We start from the raw sequence: 22,387 nt of genomic DNA, 5'->3' as shown, positions 1-22,387 counted from the left end.
CCACCTTTCCATATAGACATGATCACATGAATGAATTGACTGCATCAACATGTAATCCTTTTGCTCTGTACTAACATATCATAGGCAGTTTGAATTCTGTATATTGTAACGGCTATACCTTCCAATTGCCACGTGTCAACCGAGTTTACCTTCCCGCCATCTTCCAATCCAAATAAATGAATAATTTTATTCCTCTAAAATACTTTCTATTTTTCCCGCGAAAATATCACTTTCTCATACTATTACCAATTTACCATATACGTATCCGCACAAAAATTTAAATAAATAATTCTAATTTAATATTCAGAAAGAAACCATGCTGAGCCGCGAAGATTCCCATTCAAAATTTTGAGAACTATCGGAAAAGAAGAAATAAATGTAGAAACAAAACCAGCTCTTGCCCTAAGCTACTGCGGTACTACCCTTATAAGTCTAGAAAGACCAAAATATCCGTTAATGGAAAATGGAACCAAGTCGATTCTGAATAGATAGAGTTTTATGGGAAGGGGTATATTTGGCAATGTGGAAGTAAATGCCTTTCTTCGTAAATTGGCTCCGGAGATTGTTAAATTTATTTACGATATCTACCCTTTGCCCCTGCTTATCTACCACCTCTCTCTTTTTTCTCTCTCCCTAGCTCTCTTTCGCTTTGGCTTCCCATCAAGGAAACCTTGGACCTATCGTCTCCGTCTCCACCTATTTTATTTCGTTCGTGACTCGAGGGATCTCACAAAACCCTAATTTTTCTTTGTTTTCGATCTTTTGTGGTTTGTCTGTTCATCGTTTGTCATTGATTCGGAGGTTTTGACATCGTTTGCAAAGGATTATATGCTTGGGTTTTATTTTCTTCGATCTGAATCTAATTCAGGAGCGGCAAATTTAGGGTTTTTCGTTCTTGTTTTGTAGGGTTTTTGTTTGGGATACAACGGATTTGGTTTTTGCTCTCAGATGCATATCTTGTGAGGGTTCTATTATTCGATTTGTGCCGGATGGCGAAGGGCACTGATTCAGAGCCGTTCGTATTGTTGTCGGGTGTTAGGACCGGCCTCAAACGCGAGTTTGCTTTCGCCTTGAAGGTCCAATCGGAGCTTTCTGGTTCACTTGGTCGAACTCGGTCGAGGAAGTTTGAGAATAGCCCTTCTAGTGAAGGAGTTTCAGAGAATTCGAGGAATAAGAGACTCAAGAGTTCTCATGCAAAGAAGGGTGTCAAGGATGCTGAGGTGAAAAGTTCAATCATAGAGGAGGCGAAGAGAGACTTGGTGGCATCTCTTCTCGAGGAGCCTAAGAGTGATCTGGTAAAATCTGCGGGCGAAGAGGAGGCCGAAAACAATTCTGTACAACCTATAGGAATAGAGGAGTCAAATGGTGATCTTTTGAAACCTGAAAGCGAAGAGGAGCCCGAGAGCAATTCTGTACAACCTATAGGAACAGAGGAGTCCAATGGTGAAAGCGGAAATAAGCCCGAGAGCAACCCGGAACAATCAGTAGGAACAGGGGAGCCCAATGGTGACAATGTGAAACCTCTGACCGAAGAGGAGCGCAATTGCAATCCAGTACAATCTGTGGGCATAGAGGAACCCAACAGTGATCTGGTGAAACCTGCGATCGAGGAGGAGTCTGAGAACAATCTGGTGCAATCTGTTGAAGCGGAAGGGCCTGGCAACGATCTGATGAGACAAGTCGGAGAAGAGGAGACCAAGAATGATTGGGCAGAGTATGTAGAATCAGAGAAGCTGGCGAAACCTGCAACCGAGGAGGAGCCTGAGAACAATCTGATACTATCTGTTGAAGCAGACAGGCCCGCCAACGATCTGATGAAACATGCCGGAGAAGAGGAGACCAAGAATGATCGGTTAAAGTCTGTAGAATCAGAGAAGCTGGTGAAACCTGCGACAGAGGAGGAGCCTGGGAACAATCTGATACAATCTATTGAAACAGAGAGGCCCGACAGCAATCTGATGAAACATGCCAGAGAAGAGGAAACCAAGAATAATTGGTTAGAGTCCGTAGAATCAGAGAAGCTGGTGAAACCTACCGGAGAAGTGGAGACCAAGAAAGATTGGGTACAATCTATAGAAACAGAGAAGCCCACTAATGAGGTCGCCTTGAAGGTTCAATCTGAGATGTCTGATTCAATTGGTACGACTAGAGCTAGGACGTTTCAAAATGACTCTTCTAGTACTGGGGTCTCAATGTATTCAAGAAATAAGAGATTTAAGAGCTCCCATGCAAAGAAGGATCTGGAGAATAATGAGGTAATGTCTTCAACCAATGGCGGGCTTAAGAGCGAGCTTAAATCTCTTTGTGAGGATGAACCCAAGAGTGATCTGGCTAAACCGACGAATGAAAAGGAGCCCAAGAATAACTGTGTACAATTTGTTGGAACAGAGGGGTCCAATGGTAACATGGTGGTGCATGCTGGTAAAGACCATAATTCACCCAATAGCGATTTGGTAAAATGCGTAGAACCAGAGGAGTCTAATAATAATGAAGCAAAATCCCAGGCTGAAAAGGATCCAGAGGGCGACATTATGAAATCTCAAACAGAAGAAAGCACTGTCAAGGAAGCCCAAATGGTGGTTCATGATAATTCTGAGGTAGAGACTCCCTTGCCTGCAAGGCCTCCAAGGCGTTTTACTCGTTCAGCCTTGACAGAGGAACTGAAGAACAATTTACTAAAAGCAGTTGTGAAAGAGGAACCAATTGAGATTCTATCTCCAGTTAGTAAGGAGCCAAGATGTGACCCTGGGAGACCTAGAACAGAAGGAACCAGTTCGGGAATTCCAATGGTGATTGATGATGTTAGCGAAGGACAAAATGCCTCGCAGGAGAACTTGCCTAAGCGGTTTACTCGTTCAGCATTGAAGATACCCAAGGCTGAGCCAATAGAGGTATCTGCAAGTACGAGTGGGGATTCTGTTGTATCAGAAGATTCCAAGAATGCAGCAATTGCAAAAGGCAGTTCTGTTGTGTCAGATGATGCTAAGAGCGAGGCATTGGCCAAATGTGACAGCAAGAAGGATGATGTGGTTAGCCCATTGAAAACACCTCCAAAGAAGAAGTTAGAACTGAAAATGTCTAAAAAGATTGCCTTGACCAAGTTTCCCTCAAGGGTGAAGGAGCTCCTTGAGACTGGTTTGCTGGAGGGATTGCCTGTCCAGTACGTTTATCGCAGCAGGAAGGTATATCTTGCAGCTCTCTTAGGTTCTAGTCTTTGTTTCTGTCTCTATGTCCCTCAGAGATTTCACTTTTGTTTCTTTACTGCAATTTCTTACAGCAAGGAGGACTTCGGGGAACGATTAAAGATTGTGGGATCTTGTGTACCTGTACATCCTGTAAAGGATGCAAAGTAAGAATCATTTCTCAAGTGAAGGCAGCTATTATGTCCTTTATGTCAAGATAGTTGACAAATTGAATGGATATTATTTCCTTTAGGTTGTTACACCCTTTTATTTTGAGCAACATGCGGGTAGTACAAATAAGCGCCCATCGCAATATATTTACTTGGAGAATGGGAATAGCCTTCGTGATGTTTTAGAGGCATGTAAAGGTGCTGCTTTGGATGAGCTGGAAGCAGTTATTAAAAGTGCAATCGGTCTATCAACAATGAATGATTCTACCACCTGTGAGACAAGTCCCGCTTGTACAACTGGTACCACTTCCAGGTATGCTCTATTTAAGATTCGTCTCCAGCAATGTGGTGCCTTTTCATTTCTACTCTAGGGATTACTATTTTGTTCTAGGCTTCTGGGTGCAATCTGTGATATTAATTGCTTGTGTAATTATATTTATCAAAAAAATGCTTGTGTAATTATAGTTGATTGATGGGTTTTGGATCTTTTCTGGAATATTATTGTGATAGTATGAACTAGATTCATTCACATTAAAAAATAATCATACTGCATATCTATATATGTTTTTTGCATATATATACTAATTGAATCTTGAAAGAACATGAAAATAGACATCAACAGGAAAGTTGGCAATAACAAATTCAAGTTTTGGGTAATACCATTTGGGTGATAGTTTGGCTTTGGACTTGGGATTCCATTTGCCAATTTGAGGAGAATTTTGTAATTTTTGCATATGCTCTGCGATACCTGGATAACTGTACATGGTTAGCTTTCCATTTTGTAGTTTTGAGGAGTGTTATTATCCAACATGACACTGGATACTACATGGACACTTTAGATATACTTTATAGCATTACTACTTCTTATATATGTGAAACAATATGTTTAAACAAAGCATACTCAAAAAAATTGTCAAGTTAATTCAAATTGGCAAGACATAAGTTATTGAAAAATGACACTTAGCTTAAAGAACTAGGTATAAAAGCATGATATGAGCATACCATGTGGGATGCGTGTATCCATATCTGTGTTTGGGATTTTAGGAAATGAAGAGTTGTTTCATCATAGCATATAATAAGTGAGAGATTGGACAGTGTAGAAAAAATTGTTATTAGAAATTGTAGGTTTGCTATCATCTTTGTCATTAGATATTTTTCCATGATGTGGAGCTAGAATGTGTGAACTAATCATTTGTTTACATGGTGTGGAGCTCATTTGTCAAGGCAATCAATGCCTAGGCAACAAGGTGCTCATGGAAGGTTGCTTTCTTAAGCACCTAACTTTTTTTTTTAAAGGCGCTACATGATACTTTTTATTTTTTTTTCGAATATATAATAATAAAATATGCATTGTTAAACTAAATTATTGATTTTGTGAATTTATATAGTAGTTTCTCTTTATTGTTTTCTTATTTGTTATGGTTCAACCAACACACATGTTGGTGTATGCTGTCTTTAACCCTTGAAGACTTCAAAACCTGAACCAATAAGCAAGAAGCCTAGAACTTAAAATTTTGTCCAATCAATGCATCTATATATATGGAAAATAGATTCTTTATTTGGGTCAATGAGGGAGATCCCTATCCTGCCAGTTCAAGGCACCTGGGTGAAGCTAAGTGACCAAAGTGCACATAGACACCTAGGCACCTAGGCCTCGCCTAGGTGATGGATTTTCCTATAAAGCATCTACTGTTTACTCTTAGTCCCTAATGTGTGGTGCTACTGTTTCAGCAAATTTTTACTTCAAGAATGATGAAAAGAAGGGGTGCAGCCCCTATTTTACAGTTGACAGTCCAAGAGAAAGAACTATAAGAAGTAAAAAAAGGAGTGGATCCTTGTTCCAGTTGAAGAGAAAGAAGCAAAAATGTAGAAGATGTGTAGCCCCTGTTTTAGTAAACAGAAAGGAGCAAAAAAATGAGAAAAAAAAAGGAAAAAGGAGAAGAAAAAAGAGGGGCGGAGAGCCCATTTTGGTCCAAGAGAAAGAAGGAAAAAGTTAGAAAAAGAAAGAGAAAAAATTAAGAAAAAAGGGAGCAGAGCATCCTATTTATGTTTGAAAGAACCAAAGAAGAAAAGAACTAGGAAAAATCTAAGAAAAGAAGATGGAGAACAAGGAGGTGGAGCCCCTGTTTCAGTCCAAAAGAAAGAATAAAAAAAGTAAGAAAAATAACAGGAAAGAAAAAGAAGCAAAAAGGGGCAGAGACCCTGTCCAAATCCAAGAGAATGAAGGAAAAAACCAGGTAAAAACCTAAGAAGAGAAGAAAAATAACAAGGGGGGGGGACCTATTTCAGACCAAGAAAGGACATGAAAACAAAAAATAAAAAGGTAAGAATAGAAGAAGGGGCAGACTAAGAAGAGGAGGAGGAAGAGGAGGAGAACCAAGGAAGAATACATGCATGATGTTCTGTTCAAGTTCAAGAATCAAGGCTCTTCGATTGAGACATCAAGTCTCTTTGGTCCTCAAAAACCCTGTTTGAGCACTAACAAGGCTTAAAATAAATAAATATAATAATATTCACTGTTCAGTACATATTACAATTAAAATAGTGGTACAGTATAGCATGATGTACTTAAAGATATATGAACTAATCAATTAGAAAATTACAAATATATATTTATTTACTTGTATAATCCGCCCACCTTGCAATTAGGAACTTGCCTTGTTGCCTAGGCATGTCCCTAATTTACTGGGTATGCACCTAATTTATAAATATTTAGTCATTTGGGCGAGGTGAGCTTGTAATAGTGCTCAGTGGCCTAGGCATCACCTAGGTGTCGCCTTGACAACTATGCCTGCCACATGGAGAAATCCTGTGTTCAATCCACACTGTCCATTCTTTTCTTTGTCAATGCTACTCCTATAGCCATTTCAGCCATATATTTCACCATGTAAAAGAGTTTTGTCAGGTTAATGATACTTTCTATTTTTGTTTTTTAAATTTAAAATGCTCATAAAGGATATTTGGCAATTGGTAAGTTTTTTGGGCTGAAGTATACACCTTAGTTTAAGGGTGGAAAGAGGTATGCCAGGGACTTCTGAGCCCCAAAACAAGTTGCCCCATGGAATATCCTTGTTGTTTAGACTTCCGAAAACACAATGACTAGCAGAGTGCCAATGTATAATTTTTGGATGGCCTTTGAGCCCCAAAACAAGTTACCTCGTGGAAATCCTTGGTTATTTAGACTTCTACAAACAGACAATTCTCTCAGGAATTTATACAGGTTATTTTGAAGGCTTGAATTTTTCTAGTTCTCTAACTTTTGTAGTGGTTGGGAGAACATTACTTTTGGCTCTTTGTTAGGGGGGACTGGGTAGATGTGAATGCTTTTTAGCTACTAACCTGCTCTTTTTCTCTGACTCATTTTGGTTTCTTTGTACGGATTATTTCAGGTCACCGAACCCAGCTTTTACTCCAAGATCATCCAACAGTTCTTTGAAGAGTGTATCTGTGCCAAAGAGTAAAGGGAGGTTAACGAGAAAGTCAGTATTCTCTTTGTTGTGTGCATTTATGTACTAATATAGTCCATCTATGACGTGTAATTATTAGCTGTTTTCTTTGAGTACTTGCTAAACTTAATTTTTGGTACCATTTCCCCAGAGATCTACGATTGCATAAGTTGGTCTTTGAGGAAGGCGGGCTACCAGATGGAACTGAAGTAGGATATTATGCACATGGAAAGGTTGTTGCATTGAAGATAATGCAAAAAGAATCTCCTTTCGTTTTTCTTTATGATTCTTTTTGTAATAACTAATGCTTAACCTCCTGATGGACAGAAATTGCTGGAGGGTTACAAAAAAGGTTTTGGAATATTCTGTCGTTGTTGCAACACTGAGGTACTCCCATTACTTTGTGAACTACTGATTTTCTGGATAGTATGAACAATGCTGATTTTCTATACATTCAATGAGCAGGTCAGTGCATCACAGTTTGAAGCTCATGCTGGTTGGGCTTCACGGCGCAAACCGTGAGTTACTATTTGAAAGTTGAAACATTTGGTGGAAATCATCTGACTCTGAAATTAATCCTAACTTGAGTTCATTTGCTATCTTACAGGTATCTAAACATTTACACATCCAATGGAGTGTCACTTCATGAATTGTCACTATCTCTGTCAAAAGGCCGGAAGTTTTCTGCCAGTGAGAGCGATGATCTCTGCACCATTTGTGCAGATGGTGGGGATCTTCTACTTTGTGATGGATGTCCCAGGGCCTTTCACAAAGGTGAACTTTTGTTTTCTATCAGTAACAGCATTTTCCCTTTCATCCGTTTTTTGGACTTCTAAACTTTGACAAGTTTAATACTTGTTACACTAGTGAATATGAGAAGGCAGGGGTCAATAGGAATCAAATGTATTGGGGTATTTTACAAAATGGGGAGGAAATGTAAGGGGGTGGGTGGGTTAGATGAGGCTAACAACCCAAAGGGTGAATGGCGCTTAGTTGCTGTAGTGCTGTTTGTATGCTAATTGATAACCTTAGAAAGGGTATCTATTTGTAATATTTTGTTTCTTTTAGAATTCAAGTTTGTAAATTTATGTCTCTTAAGCTTTTCTTTTGACATTTTTTTTTTCTCTTCAAAAGTGAGGCTTCACTTTGTTCAGAGAACTTGCTTTGTGCCTCTGGCTCCAGGAACTATTTGGTCCATAGTTTCACTTCTTGCTTATAAAACAACATTTCCACCTTGTGGTTTTTTTTTCATCATTAACAATATGTTTTATTAAAAATGAATAAAGTAAATGTGCAAAAAACACAAAACAGTAAATACAATGTGAAATATTGGTCCTTTCTCTGACCAAGTCTTCCCTCAAGATATACCTAAAAGAAGCCGTACATTTCTTACTACCCTCTTATGGCATTCAACTCCCACAAAACAATCTATGCCTATTTACCCCTGCTCATCAGGTTGTCAGTGGATTCATTTGATGTTCTTCTGATCCATGCGAACAAGGTATTCCTTGATGAAGAAACTTTGTTTTAGGTAACTTATGTACCACAAACCATTCTCATTTCATCATCCACCTAATAACAACCTGTAAATCATGTTCTACTTCAACTCTTTGACATTCTGATTGATGTAAAAATCTTGATCCTTGTAAGGGAGCTAACGTTTCTGCCTTTATAGCAGTGCATAATCCAACTGTTCAGCCCTGTCTTCAAGATCCCCCTTTCAGATAATCTTATGCATCTTCATTCTTCTTAACAAGACATGAAAAAACGATGAGATCCTCCTTCCTCTTGTTCTTCTTCCTCCTCCCCCTCCTTCCTACTCATCCCTCCTCTTAAGGTGGCTTATGCCTCCTGTGCTTGAGTCTAGAGAGGCTTATGCCTCTTACATTCTGAACAGTGCCTCACGCCTCCAGGTAGTGAAACGGCTGGTGTCATGCCTTCACATTTTAAAACATTGGCCTTTGCCTGTTAGAAAGCTCATAATGTAAAGAGAAAAGTGTTTCAGAAACCGTAAATATGCTATGCATAAAAAGTAATTTGCTAGCCAGGATGGATCATACAAATTGAGAAGTATGATCAAGTTTTATTTCAGTTTTATGATAAGAACATTTCTTCAATTAATGTATGAAAAACCTCTTAATGTTAAAACCTACATCTGTAGAGCTTGCTGTCAGGGAAGAGGTGAGTCTTAGTTTATTGAGACCTAATTCTGATGCAGAGGTTGGCTATTTGGAAATAAACCTTTGAAATAAAGAGGATAAAGAAGAGGATTTGGGAATGATAGGATGATTTAGGTGGGTGATAATGCGCTTCAGACTGACATATCCATGAGAAATCAAACACCGTATATTGTATGGAGATTGGCCTTAGTCTTTTGGATGGCCTACCATGGCCTATAAGAACATTAATGACCAGAGGAGGGAGATCACCCAATTGAGGAAGAAGGCCAAGTTGAGCCCAGCAATTTGTTTACTTTGGATGAGGTTTGGGGATGGGGTAGAGGTGGAAGGTGAACCAATTGAAGATTTTCTCTGTTTGACCAACAGGTGGTCTGGAGGCAGAGGAAGGCATGATTATGGGTAGGGAGCCTATGGCAAAAATGCCTGTTTCTTCTTCTCTTTGTTTCTCCAAGGTGGATGTTATTGTGAAGAGCCATATGCATGACACAGACACTACCTATGAATCCTGGATGCCTATACATGCCTAGTGTAGTGGTGTTAGATACATTACTTATTGGATATGGTACTGAATACTTTATAGATGCTTCTAGATGTACTCTATAGCATAAGACTTTTAAAACATGTAAATTGTATGTTTTAACAAATCATACCATAAAAGGTTCTCTACATGCTAGAAATTCAATTAAATTTAGCAAGATAAGTAAATACAAGCATGATATTATAAGCATATTACATAGATACTCTTATCCATGTCCATGTCTGGGATTATAGGAAATTGAGGATTGTATCCTTCTTTTGTTTCCTCTAGTGTTTTTTTTTTGTTCCTTCAGTTCTATACATATTTTATGCATATTATTTTTGGCTTTTGGCTGGTTGTCTTTTGTAGACAAGACTTTCTTGAGGAGCTTCTCTTTCCTTGTCTGTATTTTCTTGGAGTCAAACATTTTTGTATGTGGTGGTTAATTATTCATATTTTAATTTACTTGGAGTGGGGTGGGGTGGGGTGGTGGTAATGCTCATAGGTTCTTTTAGTTTTTCCTGGTGGCTCTCTTTCTCTTTGTGTTTGCCTTGTTTATTAATATTACTTTTATTATTGATAATATATGCTTTTTCTTTTGCCTGTCCTGGCATTCTTCTTTGATTGGTTCACGCCAACAGATTTTATGTGATGGTTTCCTTACAAGTAGTAGTAATTATAGTTTTGATGTGTATTCTCAATTGTTTCTTGCAGCTTGTTTGTCTCTATCAAGTGTTCCTCGTGGTGATTGGTATTGCAAATATTGCCAAAACATGTTTGAGAGAGAAAAATTTGTAGAGTATAATGCCAATGCAAGGGCTGCTGGAAGGGTTCCAGGAATTGATCCTATAGAGCAGATAACCAAGCGGTGCATACGTATTATCAACACACCCGAAACTGAAGTTGGTGGATGTGTTTTGTGCAGGTGAACTAAAAAACTAAGGGGTGTTGTGAAGTTGAATTGTCAGAATTTTCAGTTAATGATTTAGGGGCTGCTGATAACAGCTAAAATAACTGAACTGAATGATTTATTGATTTGTTTGTTAATGAATAAAATAATTAAATAAGAAAACATTTGAGGGTATAAATCAACCCAATTTCAGCTTCAGCCATTAAGGAGATTGCAACCTCCTGAATAGCTTATTTACTAAATGATAAAGCAGTAGGTCATTCAGTTTAGCCACATCAGCTATTATCAATCCCTAGGGCTGTCAATGGGTTGGGTGGTGGCTCTACCCAACAGAAATGAACTGACTGAACTAATTATGTCTGTTCCGGTTCTGTGGTTTTGTCCCAATTAATAATTGGGTTGGGACAGGTTCTTGCTGATCCAAACTGATTCAAACCTGAACCAATTATATAGTTAATACTATATAAATGCCTCCTGTTTTCTTGTAATTTTTGTTATATTTTATGTCCAAAATGGTAAATTTTATATGTATATAAGAAAATTTTGTTTAAAAAACATTTGTTTTATCAATATGATCATTTTTATTAAGGCCATATTATTAAAAACATAGTTTTAAGCTGTCATAAATGGTTAATAATCATAGGTAATTTTAAGTAAAAAACAAAGTTCATTAAGGTTATATTATCATAAGTAATTATAGTACAATCGGATCAGACCTGATTGTGTCAATTAATAAATGGAACGGTTCTGGGTCCGTTATATACGGTTAATAATTAGTTCAGGACTCATACAGCCTAAATGGCCCCTTGGAGGCTTTTGCTTTTATTATTGTTCATTATGGATATTTATTATGAAGCACTGGATGACCTGTTCTTGTATCCATGTGGTTTTTGATGGTACTCAGTAAGCAGAGTTGCATGAATACTGACATGGGAATCAACATCCTATGTGTGTTTTGGGAGTCTGACTTGGCAAGAAGAAAAACAAGGATTTTTGGTCATGTCATAGAAAAGTACAAACCATTAAAATAATCCGTACATTTTGTTTTGGAATTCTAACTTATATACCCATAAAAAATGTCTAGAATTTCATCTTTATTACTTGATAATGATTTCTAGAAAAATGGTATTCACTGTGTAAATTAGCTATACATCTAGGATCTAGGTCAAATAAGCAAGTATATAAAGGAAAATCTTCTGGTGAAGTGTTGGTCAGTAATCCATGGAGTATCAGAATTCAACAATGACCAACACTGACACTTCTCTTAGGAGAAAGTCCATGCAACACTGCATGTAAGCAATTAATATTGCCCGAAATCAATGTCTAGATTACTTTATGCTCGCTCTTTCTTTCTCTCCAATTTTTGTTTACAGCTTAGGGCTTACTTTTTCTGATGTTGTGGAATGTAGAGGCCATGGATTTACCAAATCAGGGTTTGGTCCACGCACGGTTCTGCTTTGTGATCAGGTACTGGTTTTGTTCCTTTAATCTACTGGTTGTCACATGTGAAGTATTAGAATAATGTATTCATAGAAGTGCTGCTCTTCCTTAAAAATTTCTTATAATTGAGTTTTTCTACTGATCAATACATACTTTTTCCCAGTGTGAGAAGGAATATCATGTTGGTTGTTTGAGGGAACACAACATGGCAGATTTGAAGGTGCTGATAAATGATATTATCTTATTTCTATATTCCTTACAGCTGTTATTACTTTATTATACAGTGTCTCTGCAACTTCTTCCTTGGCTGTAATTTCTTATACTTGATGCTATTCATACAACAGGAATTGCCAGAAGGGAAGTGGTTCTGTTGCACGGATTGCAGTAGGATACATTCTGCTTTGCAGAAGTTGCTACATCGTGGATCTGAGAAGCTCCCAGACTCTCTTTCGAATATCATAAAGAAGAAACAAGAGGAAAAGGGTTCAAACAATGATGCTGACCTTGATGTAAGATGGAGACTTCTTAGTGGAAAAAATGCTTCTCCTGAAACTAAATTGTTGCTATCCAAGGCTGTCGCGATATTCCATGTAAGTAATTGTCTTTGCTTTATAAAAATGATAGAAACTATAACTCTATGCCCTAACTAAGATTGTCAAACGAGAAAAAAAAAGGCTTATTACTGATGTTATTCTACAAAATAATCTTGTCTATTACTGAAATGTTGATCTAAGACAAACACATACCCCCGCCCCAACAACTAATTTCAAATAGTGAAATCCGACTTGCGAAATGTGAGGAAAAACATGAGATAGCTATTCTCAGTGATCAGTGGAAGAAAGGTATTGTGACGCTGAATAAATAGGAACCTTTACTTTTGCTTCTAATAGGTTGTAGGTAGTAGCTGTTTACAGATCTAGGGAAGCACAATGGTCTTTTTGAATAGATGCTTTCTGGGTAAGTCATGGTTTGTGTGTCTAGAGAAAGCTTCATTAAGGGCTTAAAAGGGGTTTGAGGGGCCTAAAACAGTTCATTAGTTGTTCTCTTTTTAGGTATGAAAAAGAGGGAAGTTGAGGGGGAAAAATGCTAGGTAAATGGTCTTAGATGCTATGTGGTGCAAAATGGTGGTGCTGGTTGGCATACTGTCTAAGCCAATGTTCTGTAACTTGGGCATTGCAGGTGCTGGACTGACAAGTCCAAGGGAAGAGAAAAGATTTGGTGAGGGAGAAAGAATTCTAGAGATAATCTAGTAGCGTGGAGGAGAAAATATCTTATGCTTTTTGTTTGAATATTGACAAGGGAGTCTAATTTCAAAGGTCAAATTATTCTTTTAAGTTTTGTTTGATGCTCTGTAACAATGAAAAATGTCATTCTTTGTGTATGTTCCAGTGTTTTAAAAGTGCAAGGTGCAAAAAAAGTGCAAGGAACAATTTGTGCCTGAGGCGCAAGGCGAGGCACGCTCCTTTTTGAAGCAAGGTGCAAAATAACAAAAAATGCTAAAATAATGTCAGAAAATAAAAAAAATGCCAAAAAATTAAAAAAATGCAAAAAACATTAAACATAATGTTAATAAAAATATAAACTTAAATTTTCAAATACATGTTTTAAAAAACCTATTATCTAAAATTAAAATACATAAACATAACATGTAAAGCGTATTCAAATGAAAATTTGAAAATAAAAGCAAACATATAAAGCATTTTCAAGCATGCAAAACACACAATCTCTTTTTTTCCCTCAACTGCATTACTTCAAGTAATTAATGTGATGTAAAAAACATATTGCATTCTTGATTCCATGAGTCACTTTTGTACCACGTGCCACACCCCTCGAGGCAAGCCCAAACAAGTTCATGTTAGGGTCTTAAATTCTTATTTCTCAACGATTTTATAACTTTAATTGCCTTTTAAGAAGATATTTTATTGGAATGAATGAATGAACACGATTAGCAAATAGGGGGGGTGTCGGCAAGGTTTAAAATGTCGATGTCAATGGAAATGTCGCTTACCAAAATAAATGACTTATGTCGGAAATGTCGAGGGGAAATATTGTAAAAATTAGAGACATTGTGGAAATATTATGAAATATGTGAAAATATGCAATGATATTTTGTAAAATGATAAAAGAAGCATCGATACATATTTCTAGACTATTATCTTATTTCCATCCATTATAGCTAAGAAACTAAGATCAATAACAAATTAGTAAATGATGATTTACTAATTTATTATGCATTTTGATGTTTTTACAAGGTTATCCAATATTTTCTTTTCTCAATTTTAATTCTGATTTATTATAAATTCTAATATATTTATTCCACACTAGTAAATAGAAATACATTTATTCTGATCTTTTAAATATTAAAGTTATAATACAGTATGTTTTATTATAAATTTAATAAACTGATTCTCCTTTTTGTAGTACTAACTATTAAGATTATGATAAATTCTGATTTCTTATAAAACTTAATGAATTTATTATGATTTTTAATACTAAATTTATAATAAATTATGATTTAGTATAAAATTTAATAAAATTATTCTCATTTTTATATTAAATTTAGAATATGATTTATTATAAAATTTAATAAACATTTTCTGATTTTAATAAATATTTTAAAAATACTAACTAGTTAATATTTTATTACTTGAAAATATTTTATGTTTTATATTATAAAGTAATTAATTTATTCTTTTGTTTTTATTTTTTGTTAATTATTTTTTATAAATATTTTATTTGAAATATTGAATAGAAATTATTAATGGAATAATTTATATTAATATACTGTATTATATTAATATAATATACTAATATATTATATTATTAATATACATTAGTCGACATCTTATCGACATCCTGTCGACATAATAGGAAAAACTGTTTTTTTTTTGTTATTTGGACCAATTTGGTCGACATTTCCGAATTATAAGGGAATGTCAACCGAAATAATGTAGTTTTTATATTACCATACATTTTCATGTCGGTGAGCCTCGACATCGACATATGTTGGGTGACATTAGCGAAATTTCGCGACATTTGAAACCATGGTTCTCGGAGCTTCGGTGAGCGAATGAACGCCTAGGCGCACCGAGCGTGCGGACCTGGGCGAGGTGCATACCCTAAAATGTGGCTCGCCTGTGCGCATAGGCGCGCCTTTTAAATCACTGGTATGTTCTAGTAACTATGGCTGTAGAAGAGAGGAGAACCCAGAAAAGACTATTCTGTCCTTATTAGCGGACAAAACTAAAGTAGACAGGTGTGTTTTGTGCAGATCTGGAATTGGTTTTTTTCCTTGTTTTGGGTGCAGGTGGTCCTTACCTGCAGAAGCTAACTTGGTGTTTGTTCCTTCTATGTTTACCAATAGCCTTGATTTGGACAATTTGGGAAGAGAGAAATGCGAGATTTTTTTTTGAGAAAGAAAAAAGCAAGGAAGAGATAAGGGAATGTGTGATGATTAAAGTGATCCATTGGATCAAATCTTTGGATCTGTTTTCTCAAATTTCTCATAATGACTTATGGAGAAACTGGAAGGAATTGCAAGTTCTTCCAGAAAGGGAAGAATAAATGTTGTCTGGCTACCCCCACCTGAACACTATGTGAAGTTGAATTTTGATGGGAGTAGCAGGGGGAATCCAGGACCTTCTGGTATAAGAGGGGTCATGAGAGACATGGAAGGAAAACTGGTAGCCTTATTTTCTGGCCCAGTGGGGATTGGGGACTCTCTCAAGGCAGAATTGCTTGCAGCCTTAAAAGGAGCACAAATTGTGAATGAACTGAACATGACCAGCTTGGTGATTGAAGGGGACTCAAAATTGGTGGTGTGTTGGTTAAAGGATCCAGAATCTGTAATATGGTGCTACAGGAATGTGATAAAAAAGTTTTTATGGATTACCTAGAATATGAATTTCAGGATACAATGGGTAAGGAGATCGGAAAATGGGTTAGCTAATACTCTTAACCAAGCAAGGGGTGAATAGACAATCTTTGTTTTGGTCTCACTAGTAATTTTTTCTATTCTGTTTGTGTATAGAGAGGAAGCATCTTGTGCCTCTCTAAGGAATGCTTGTAGTGATTATATATCTTCAGAATTAATAAAATCTAATCTCATTTATCAATAAAAAACTAAAGTAGACTGGGAATAGAATGCTGAAAGGACTATACTGTCCCTGTCCATACACCTCTTTCCAGTGTATGTTCCATACTTTCCAACTCAAGAGTCAAGATATAGCTGAGAATATTTTTTTTGCTTTTTTTTTATGTAGGGGTGCACCTTCTGTAGACTTGATTTGGGCTTTTGTCAAAATTTGAATGAGTCCAGCCCGAATCAGTGTATAATGCCAACTTGGGCCAACCCAAGTTCCACTAAGGGATGATCATGGGTTGGGGCTTCTGGGCCAGATCAGCAAATTAATGGCACATTGGTCTCAGGCCCGGGGCCCGGCCTGCACCCTCACCTTGGTAATATGTGTTCAGGCCGAAGGAAGCAACTAACAGTATTGACATCGTGGTTAAGGAAATATCAACTAGTACTTTATCCAAAACAATCAGGAAATGTGAAGAAGATTTTGAGTCTTGATGTCAGACATACCTGTTACCTATAGAAGTAGAAGAGAGACCTTAAGAGAATCAAAGATTCAAGTTCATGCATCAAGTCCCTTCAATGTTGAAATGGCAAAAGAGATTGAGTTAGTGAGTTTGACTCTTGAAGATGAATGGGTGAAAATGGAAAACCCCCAAAAGGTTCAAGAACTGGTTGGTGGCGAATTGGCAAGAGAGACTAAATTAGTGAACCTTAGATCTTGTTTCTTGAAGATGGAAAAACCCCAACATATTGGTCAATGACGATTGGGAAGAGAAAGTGAGATAGAAAGTTCAAAAAAAAGAACCTCAAAAGCCCTAGACTTAGATGAAGAGTCAATGAGTGATAGTGTTATGATTCAAACTAGAAGGTCTTTTAGGGTATTTTCTCTAACTATTAATAATTTAGTACCATACACGGCTAAGGTGCTGCACAACGGCACAACCTAAAGTATAAAAGTAGACTAGACTAGTATATGTACTAGCATACCTAGGATAAGTGCGAGCTAGGCTGGGCTTTCCTTTCCTGAATACACGGCTAAGGGCTGTCCCATGTTTTATGCGGTCTAGGTTTGGGTCCAAGTGGGCCATGCCTAAAAGAAAAGTACAAGCTCGGGCCCTGAAATTTGCAGGCTGGACAGGCTGGGTCAGGTCAAAAAATGACCATCCCTAGTTGCACCCCTATTTTTATGTGGACTTCAAGCTGGGTCCACACAAAACTTAATTAAAAACTTGTAGATTTGAACAACATTCCTAACTAGAATAGGGCTTAAGAAAGCAAGGTTTATCTGGGGATTCCTTAGGGTCTGATTGCCACTTTGAACTGCACAAAATCTAGTACACTTTGAGAAATCTTCTAAAAGGAGGTTCCCATAGTTGAGTGTCACATTTCTTCATGTGGAGGTTCTTATGCATATGCAGAAACTTTAGGACTTTTTGAGCTCTTTTAGTGCATATTGCCATTATGTAGATTGTAGAAGATTCTTTGAACAACTTTTATTTTCTTTTCGAATTTTATGGAGGCTTCAGATACTTTTCTTTTCTGTTGCTTGATTAGATGTTTTTCTTGTCATTAATTATCAGTTTTGGCATATAAAGATATTGCTAATGCATTCTCTAATTGTCTGCCTCCTCTTTCTGTTCTCTAGGACCGCTTTGATCCTATAGTTGATTCAACTACAGGACGTGACCTTATCCCATCCATGGTTTATGGGTGAGTAAGACTAATAATCTCTTTTTTATGTTATGGTTGATCATTGCTTTCTATTTGTTGTATTTTTTTCCTTGTAGCTTTTGCTCTATTGTGTATATGACTTTCTAGCATTGGAAGCTTTCACAGGTATTGGGTGTCCATTCAGGAAATGCTGAAAAGTTAATCTGTGGATTGTTAGTATGTATAAATAATATTGGAAAAGATTGTTGTTTTTAACAATAATGAGCATCATATGTTTCATTAATCAACAGAATTTTATGAAAGTTTTTGTATTTGGTATACACATTGTCAAAGCATACATCTCTGCTGATTATGTTTCCATGGGAATTTAGTAAAGAATTCATAATTCTGGTAGATATTCTTTGCACTTGCATATTAATAAAAAGTCTAGATCAGTTCCATACCAAATACTTTTTTGAGTATCAAAATCAAACATCTATTGTATATATTGGATGCTTCAACTGCTTACAAGACAAAACAATAGGAACCCAAAAAGTGTCTTATCAGGAAACAGTAGAATATAAGAAATTGACTTTATCAGAACCTAATTCTTCTCCCATTTAAGTATAGCCTCTGTATTTTTTCCCTAACTATTCAAGAGTAAGAGTGACAAGATCAGATCTGGTGTGAGGGGCTCCAGGTCTGGGGATAGAATTGTAACAAAGCTGAATATTTTCATTTAAAATATTGGTCAGCTGTGAGCTGTTCTTTCCTCATATCTTCTTCTTGGGGATGAGTTTCTTTCATTGCTACAATAAATAAAATCTCAAGCATTGTTTCTGATATAAAATATGTATATTTTCTCTAAATATTTATTATGCTCTTTATTTAAACTTGCTACTGACATTCTTAATATTTTTGTAGGAGGAATTTAAGGGACCAAGAATTTGGAGGAATGTATTGTGCAGTATTAACAGTGAAGTAAGACTAATTTTTATTTGTGATTTAGGCACCAGTTCACCTTGTGGTTATCTTATGACATGCTTTATTACTATTGCAGCTCATCTGTAGTATCAGCTGGAATTATTCGGATTTTTGGACGGGAAGTCGCAGAACTTCCTTTAGTTGCTACAAGCAAGGATTATCAAGGACAGGTGAGGCTAAGATCCACACAATTTATTAGAGTAGAATTCAAAGTCAGGTTCCTTTGTTCACTTCCAAGTGTTAGGGGGTGTGGGGTAACAGAGCAAAATAATCTGGGAAAAGAAACATAAGGGATATTATAAATTGATAAGGGTAGAATTTTTACATGAATGTGCAACCAATCCCACCTGCACGTATCATCTTGTAAACTAAGTATAACTTTGATCATTGATCCCAGATATCTCTTAAAGTGTGATGCAGTAGAAAGGCTGCTGCTAGTTGAAAATGAGAAATTGCTAATTGTAGGAAGATGCAAATTATGAAGGCAAGCAATAAATAACATCCTGTTGACCATATTCTTTAAGGATAGATAAGTTTATAAATAAGAAAAATGATGTACCTTTTGGTTTCCTTCGTGGCATTTATTTTGATATTGATAGGGTTCAGTGCCTAGGCCCCCCATGGATCATGTTATGTGAATGTGTTTATTGCTCCCAGACCAAAGCCTAAAGTGGGGTTATGTTAGCTTAAGAATTAGACATTCCAGCATACTCCATTGCATGCAATTTCTTTTCCATGGTGGTGAGGTTTTCTTGCATCTATCTTTTATGTTGGTGAGTCTCCAATCTAAGGGTTAGGTGGTGAGGTTTTAACCACGTTATTCTCCTCTATCCTCTTTTTTGCAATTTTCTTTTTCTCTTTGTTGTTTCGGTGGTTGTTTTTTTCGCTCTTTCCTTTCATATTTTGGTAAAGCTCCCTCCTTTTGATGGAATCTCCTTAATGCCAAACATCTGATATAAAGTGTATCCACCCTCATCATCTTTGAAAAGATCCTTTTGATTAGGGCACTGGGGGTGCTGCATGTACTAATTAAATTTGCAACTCTATATACCAAAACAGTTTATGAGAAGTTCTGCCTCGTCTTCTTTTTTCCCATTTTTTCTTTGGTGAACAAAAATAAATTGTAACTCTTGCAGATCAAAAGAAAAAATTATAACTCTTATTTTGAGCTTTCACAGGGCTACTTCCAGTCGTTGTTCTCTTGCATTGAGAGGTTACTAGGGTTCTTAAATGTGAGGAACCTTGTCCTCCCTGCGGCTGATGAAGCAGAATCCATATGGACAGATAAATTTGGGTTCATGAAAATACCTGAAGACCAGGTGAGTAGGTTGAGCTTTATTTGTGTACATCTAGTCGAGTTGCAGAGAGTAAAATTTCAACTTGGGTTTTGAATCGCAGCTGAGCAAGTTGAGAAAAGAATGCCAGGTGATGACGTTTCAGGGAACAGCCATGTTACAAAGGCCAGTCCCAAAGTGCCGAATTATTGGTAAACCAACTGAAGTTAGCTGAGGTGGCATACTGTAGGAGCCCTAAGGTAGAAAGCTAATAGAGGAGACATTTTTGCTGAGCCTTTTCACTTGAATGTACAGGGAAGGATCTGTATTTTGATTATGTACAGTAAGGAACAGACTCCTTCCATACCAGTCAAGGATATTTATGTTATAGTTTTCTAGCAATGGAAAGAAGAAATGAATGCTCAGTCAGTGGAATACAAAACGGGGACCAGATGACGGTCAGCAGCAGAGGAGAAAATCTATTCTTTTGTAACTGGGGTTAGGGGACAGAGGAGAAATCCCTCTTTTTTTTTTGTTTTTTTGGATGTCCTATATCTTTTAAGCCTCTTCTTGGATGTCTTATCAAAGAAAATGTTCTTCGTTTTTTGATTTTTCATATGTAATTCCGTAAGATTTTCATTTCTTGTCAAAGCTCAAAAGCATGGTTTACCTTTCCCTTTGTGGACATCGGGTGGAATCTGGATGGAACTTTTTACTTTTACATACCAAATGAGTTGCCTTTCTTGCTCACTGGCGCATCCATTTGTGAAATCCTCGTACTGGTTTATTCAAGCCTGAAAGTACACCATTTGATGCCTGTAGTCCATTGCTCGTACATGTCTCATTTTGTTTTTTGTTCTCTTCATTCCTTTCAATCTCACCGACTTGGGTAGGAGAATGGCTTTTTGTTGGGTTATATAGACAGGAATAACATGGACGCCATCCTTCAACCCCCAACACCCCACCTCGTAACTCTGATAAGGAATTGGCACATTGGTATGCAACTTGGGCCAGAGTATTTCCAAAAGCCAACGTGAGTTTGAGGTTGGTTCAGGCTTAGGGTTGAAAAATATGAACTTGGCTTAAATTTATCTTGGGGCTTCAACGATAACCGATTTTTTAGTGTAACAGAAGTATGACATCAAAGCACCATAACTTGGTCCCCTAGAATTTGTTTTGTCTGTCAGGGACACGTATAATTTAGGGAGAAGTTCAGATTACTACCCAATAAGGTGTCAACTCAATACTTAAACTTACAAAATGCATCAATTTAGTATCTATCGATAAGTAGCCGTGTATCACATCATGTGACATCAAATGTGACTTAAAACTTTTAAATATATCAAAATTATCCTTCAAAATAAAATATTATTCATCCTCTTCTTCTCCAAAAAGTTAAAATAATACATTAAGTTTTAGAGAGTTTTGCAAAATGGTAATGCTCACAGTCAGCCGCCATCATTCCATCAGATCGTGAATATGGAGGATTGAAAGTCAAGGCCGCCATCTGTCGTTAATAACAAACCTACGTCTTGGAGGGGCAAATTCCAAAAGTCCTAAAACCATCAAGCAGAGGTCTGCATCGCCTCTGAACATTATAGAGCTCCATGATTCGGTCATAGTTCTCTGGAACTGTTTTTCCATAAAAAATAGTATTTTAAGTCACACAGTAGAAATTGAGGTGTGGTTTGGATTTTGGAATAACGCTGGATTTGACGTTTTCTCAGATTGGAGTTCGTTGTTGCTAATGAAAATGTGATGTGGCAGTGACGTGGATTTCCTATAATGGGTACCAGTGCTGAAAATAGATATAGAGCACTAGTACTGATGAGGTGTAATTTGACCCAACCTATCAACACCCGGACATGTGGAAACTACCTGTTAAGTAGATGACAACTTGACTTTCCTGCCACCTCAACAAGCCAGGTTAGCTCGGGTACCTTAGGCACCTCGGCTAGACTGAGGTCCAAGCAGCTCGTGAAGGCCCGACCTATTGAGGTGACATGTAGCCAACTTCTAAAAGCTAGCCAGCTGTGTTCGACCTCTTCGAGATCCCGCCGTACATCCGCAAGTCTTATTCTCATCCCGCTCGAATCGGACAGACTCGATAAGCCTTATCAACTCACACAAAGTTTACCTCCTAGAGCGGAATGGATTCCTAGTAGCATGGAGAGTTTTGTAAGGCATAGGATAACTCACCTATATAAGGGCACCAATCCCAATAGTATAAGGTACGTACGATTAATTGCTCACTAGCTTACTTGCACTTAAGCTTTCAGCTCACACACTAAGAGTACTAACTTAAGCATCGGAGCACCCACACCGGGTAAGTCACTTTGGGTCCTCTGAGCACTATTTCCTTGCATTGGGAGGGCAACTCGGACGTTGGACACTTTGCTGGCTGGTTGAACTGCAAGGAAACAGTGCTTAGAGGACTTGGGGTGACTTAACCGTTGTGGGTGCCTCGATGCTTAAGTTAGTACTCGTAGTGTGTGAGCTGAAAGCTTGAGTACAAGTAAGCTAGTGAGCAATTAACCGCACGTACCTTACATT

The 22,387-nt window shown here is 37.2% G+C and overlaps 1 protein-coding gene across 1 annotated transcript; it reads left to right on the top strand.

Annotated features, from left to right (window-relative positions):
- Positions 1-612: 612 nt before the first annotated feature.
- Positions 613-20,584, top strand: LOC104586196 (uncharacterized). The gene is made up of 17 exons (XM_010243354.2): positions 613-3,182; positions 3,278-3,349; positions 3,436-3,665; positions 6,742-6,831; positions 6,950-7,031; positions 7,126-7,185; positions 7,264-7,316; positions 7,406-7,572; positions 10,210-10,420; positions 11,815-11,872; positions 12,009-12,065; positions 12,190-12,435; positions 17,572-17,636; positions 18,501-18,557; positions 18,637-18,730; positions 19,739-19,879; positions 19,959-20,584. The coding sequence occupies exons 1-17, from the start codon at positions 990-992 to the stop codon at positions 20,067-20,069; spliced, it is 3,987 nt and encodes a 1,328-aa protein (XP_010241656.1). The 5' UTR covers positions 613-989; the 3' UTR covers positions 20,070-20,584.
- Positions 20,585-22,387: the final 1,803 nt, after the last annotated feature.

Source organism: Nelumbo nucifera, chromosome 2 (assembly GCF_055504915.1).
Source record: "Nelumbo nucifera cultivar China Antique chromosome 2, China Antique-T2T, whole genome shotgun sequence".
NCBI lineage: Eukaryota > Viridiplantae > Streptophyta > Magnoliopsida > Proteales > Nelumbonaceae > Nelumbo > Nelumbo nucifera.
This window is presented reverse-complemented; position numbering and strand designations above follow the sequence as displayed.

Bases quoted from the DNA above. Each gene is read 5' to 3' on its own strand.
- LOC104586196 (XM_010243354.2), top strand. From the start codon at position 990: ATGGCGAAGGGCACTGATTCAGAGCCGTTCGTATTGTTGTCGGGTGTT. The intron at 11,873-12,008 runs GTACTGGTTTTG...ACTTTTTCCCAG, and splicing joins CGGTTCTGCTTTGTGATCAG to TGTGAGAAGGAATATCATGT. The intron at 17,637-18,500 runs GTGAGTAAGACT...ATATTTTTGTAG, and splicing joins ATCCCATCCATGGTTTATGG to GAGGAATTTAAGGGACCAAG.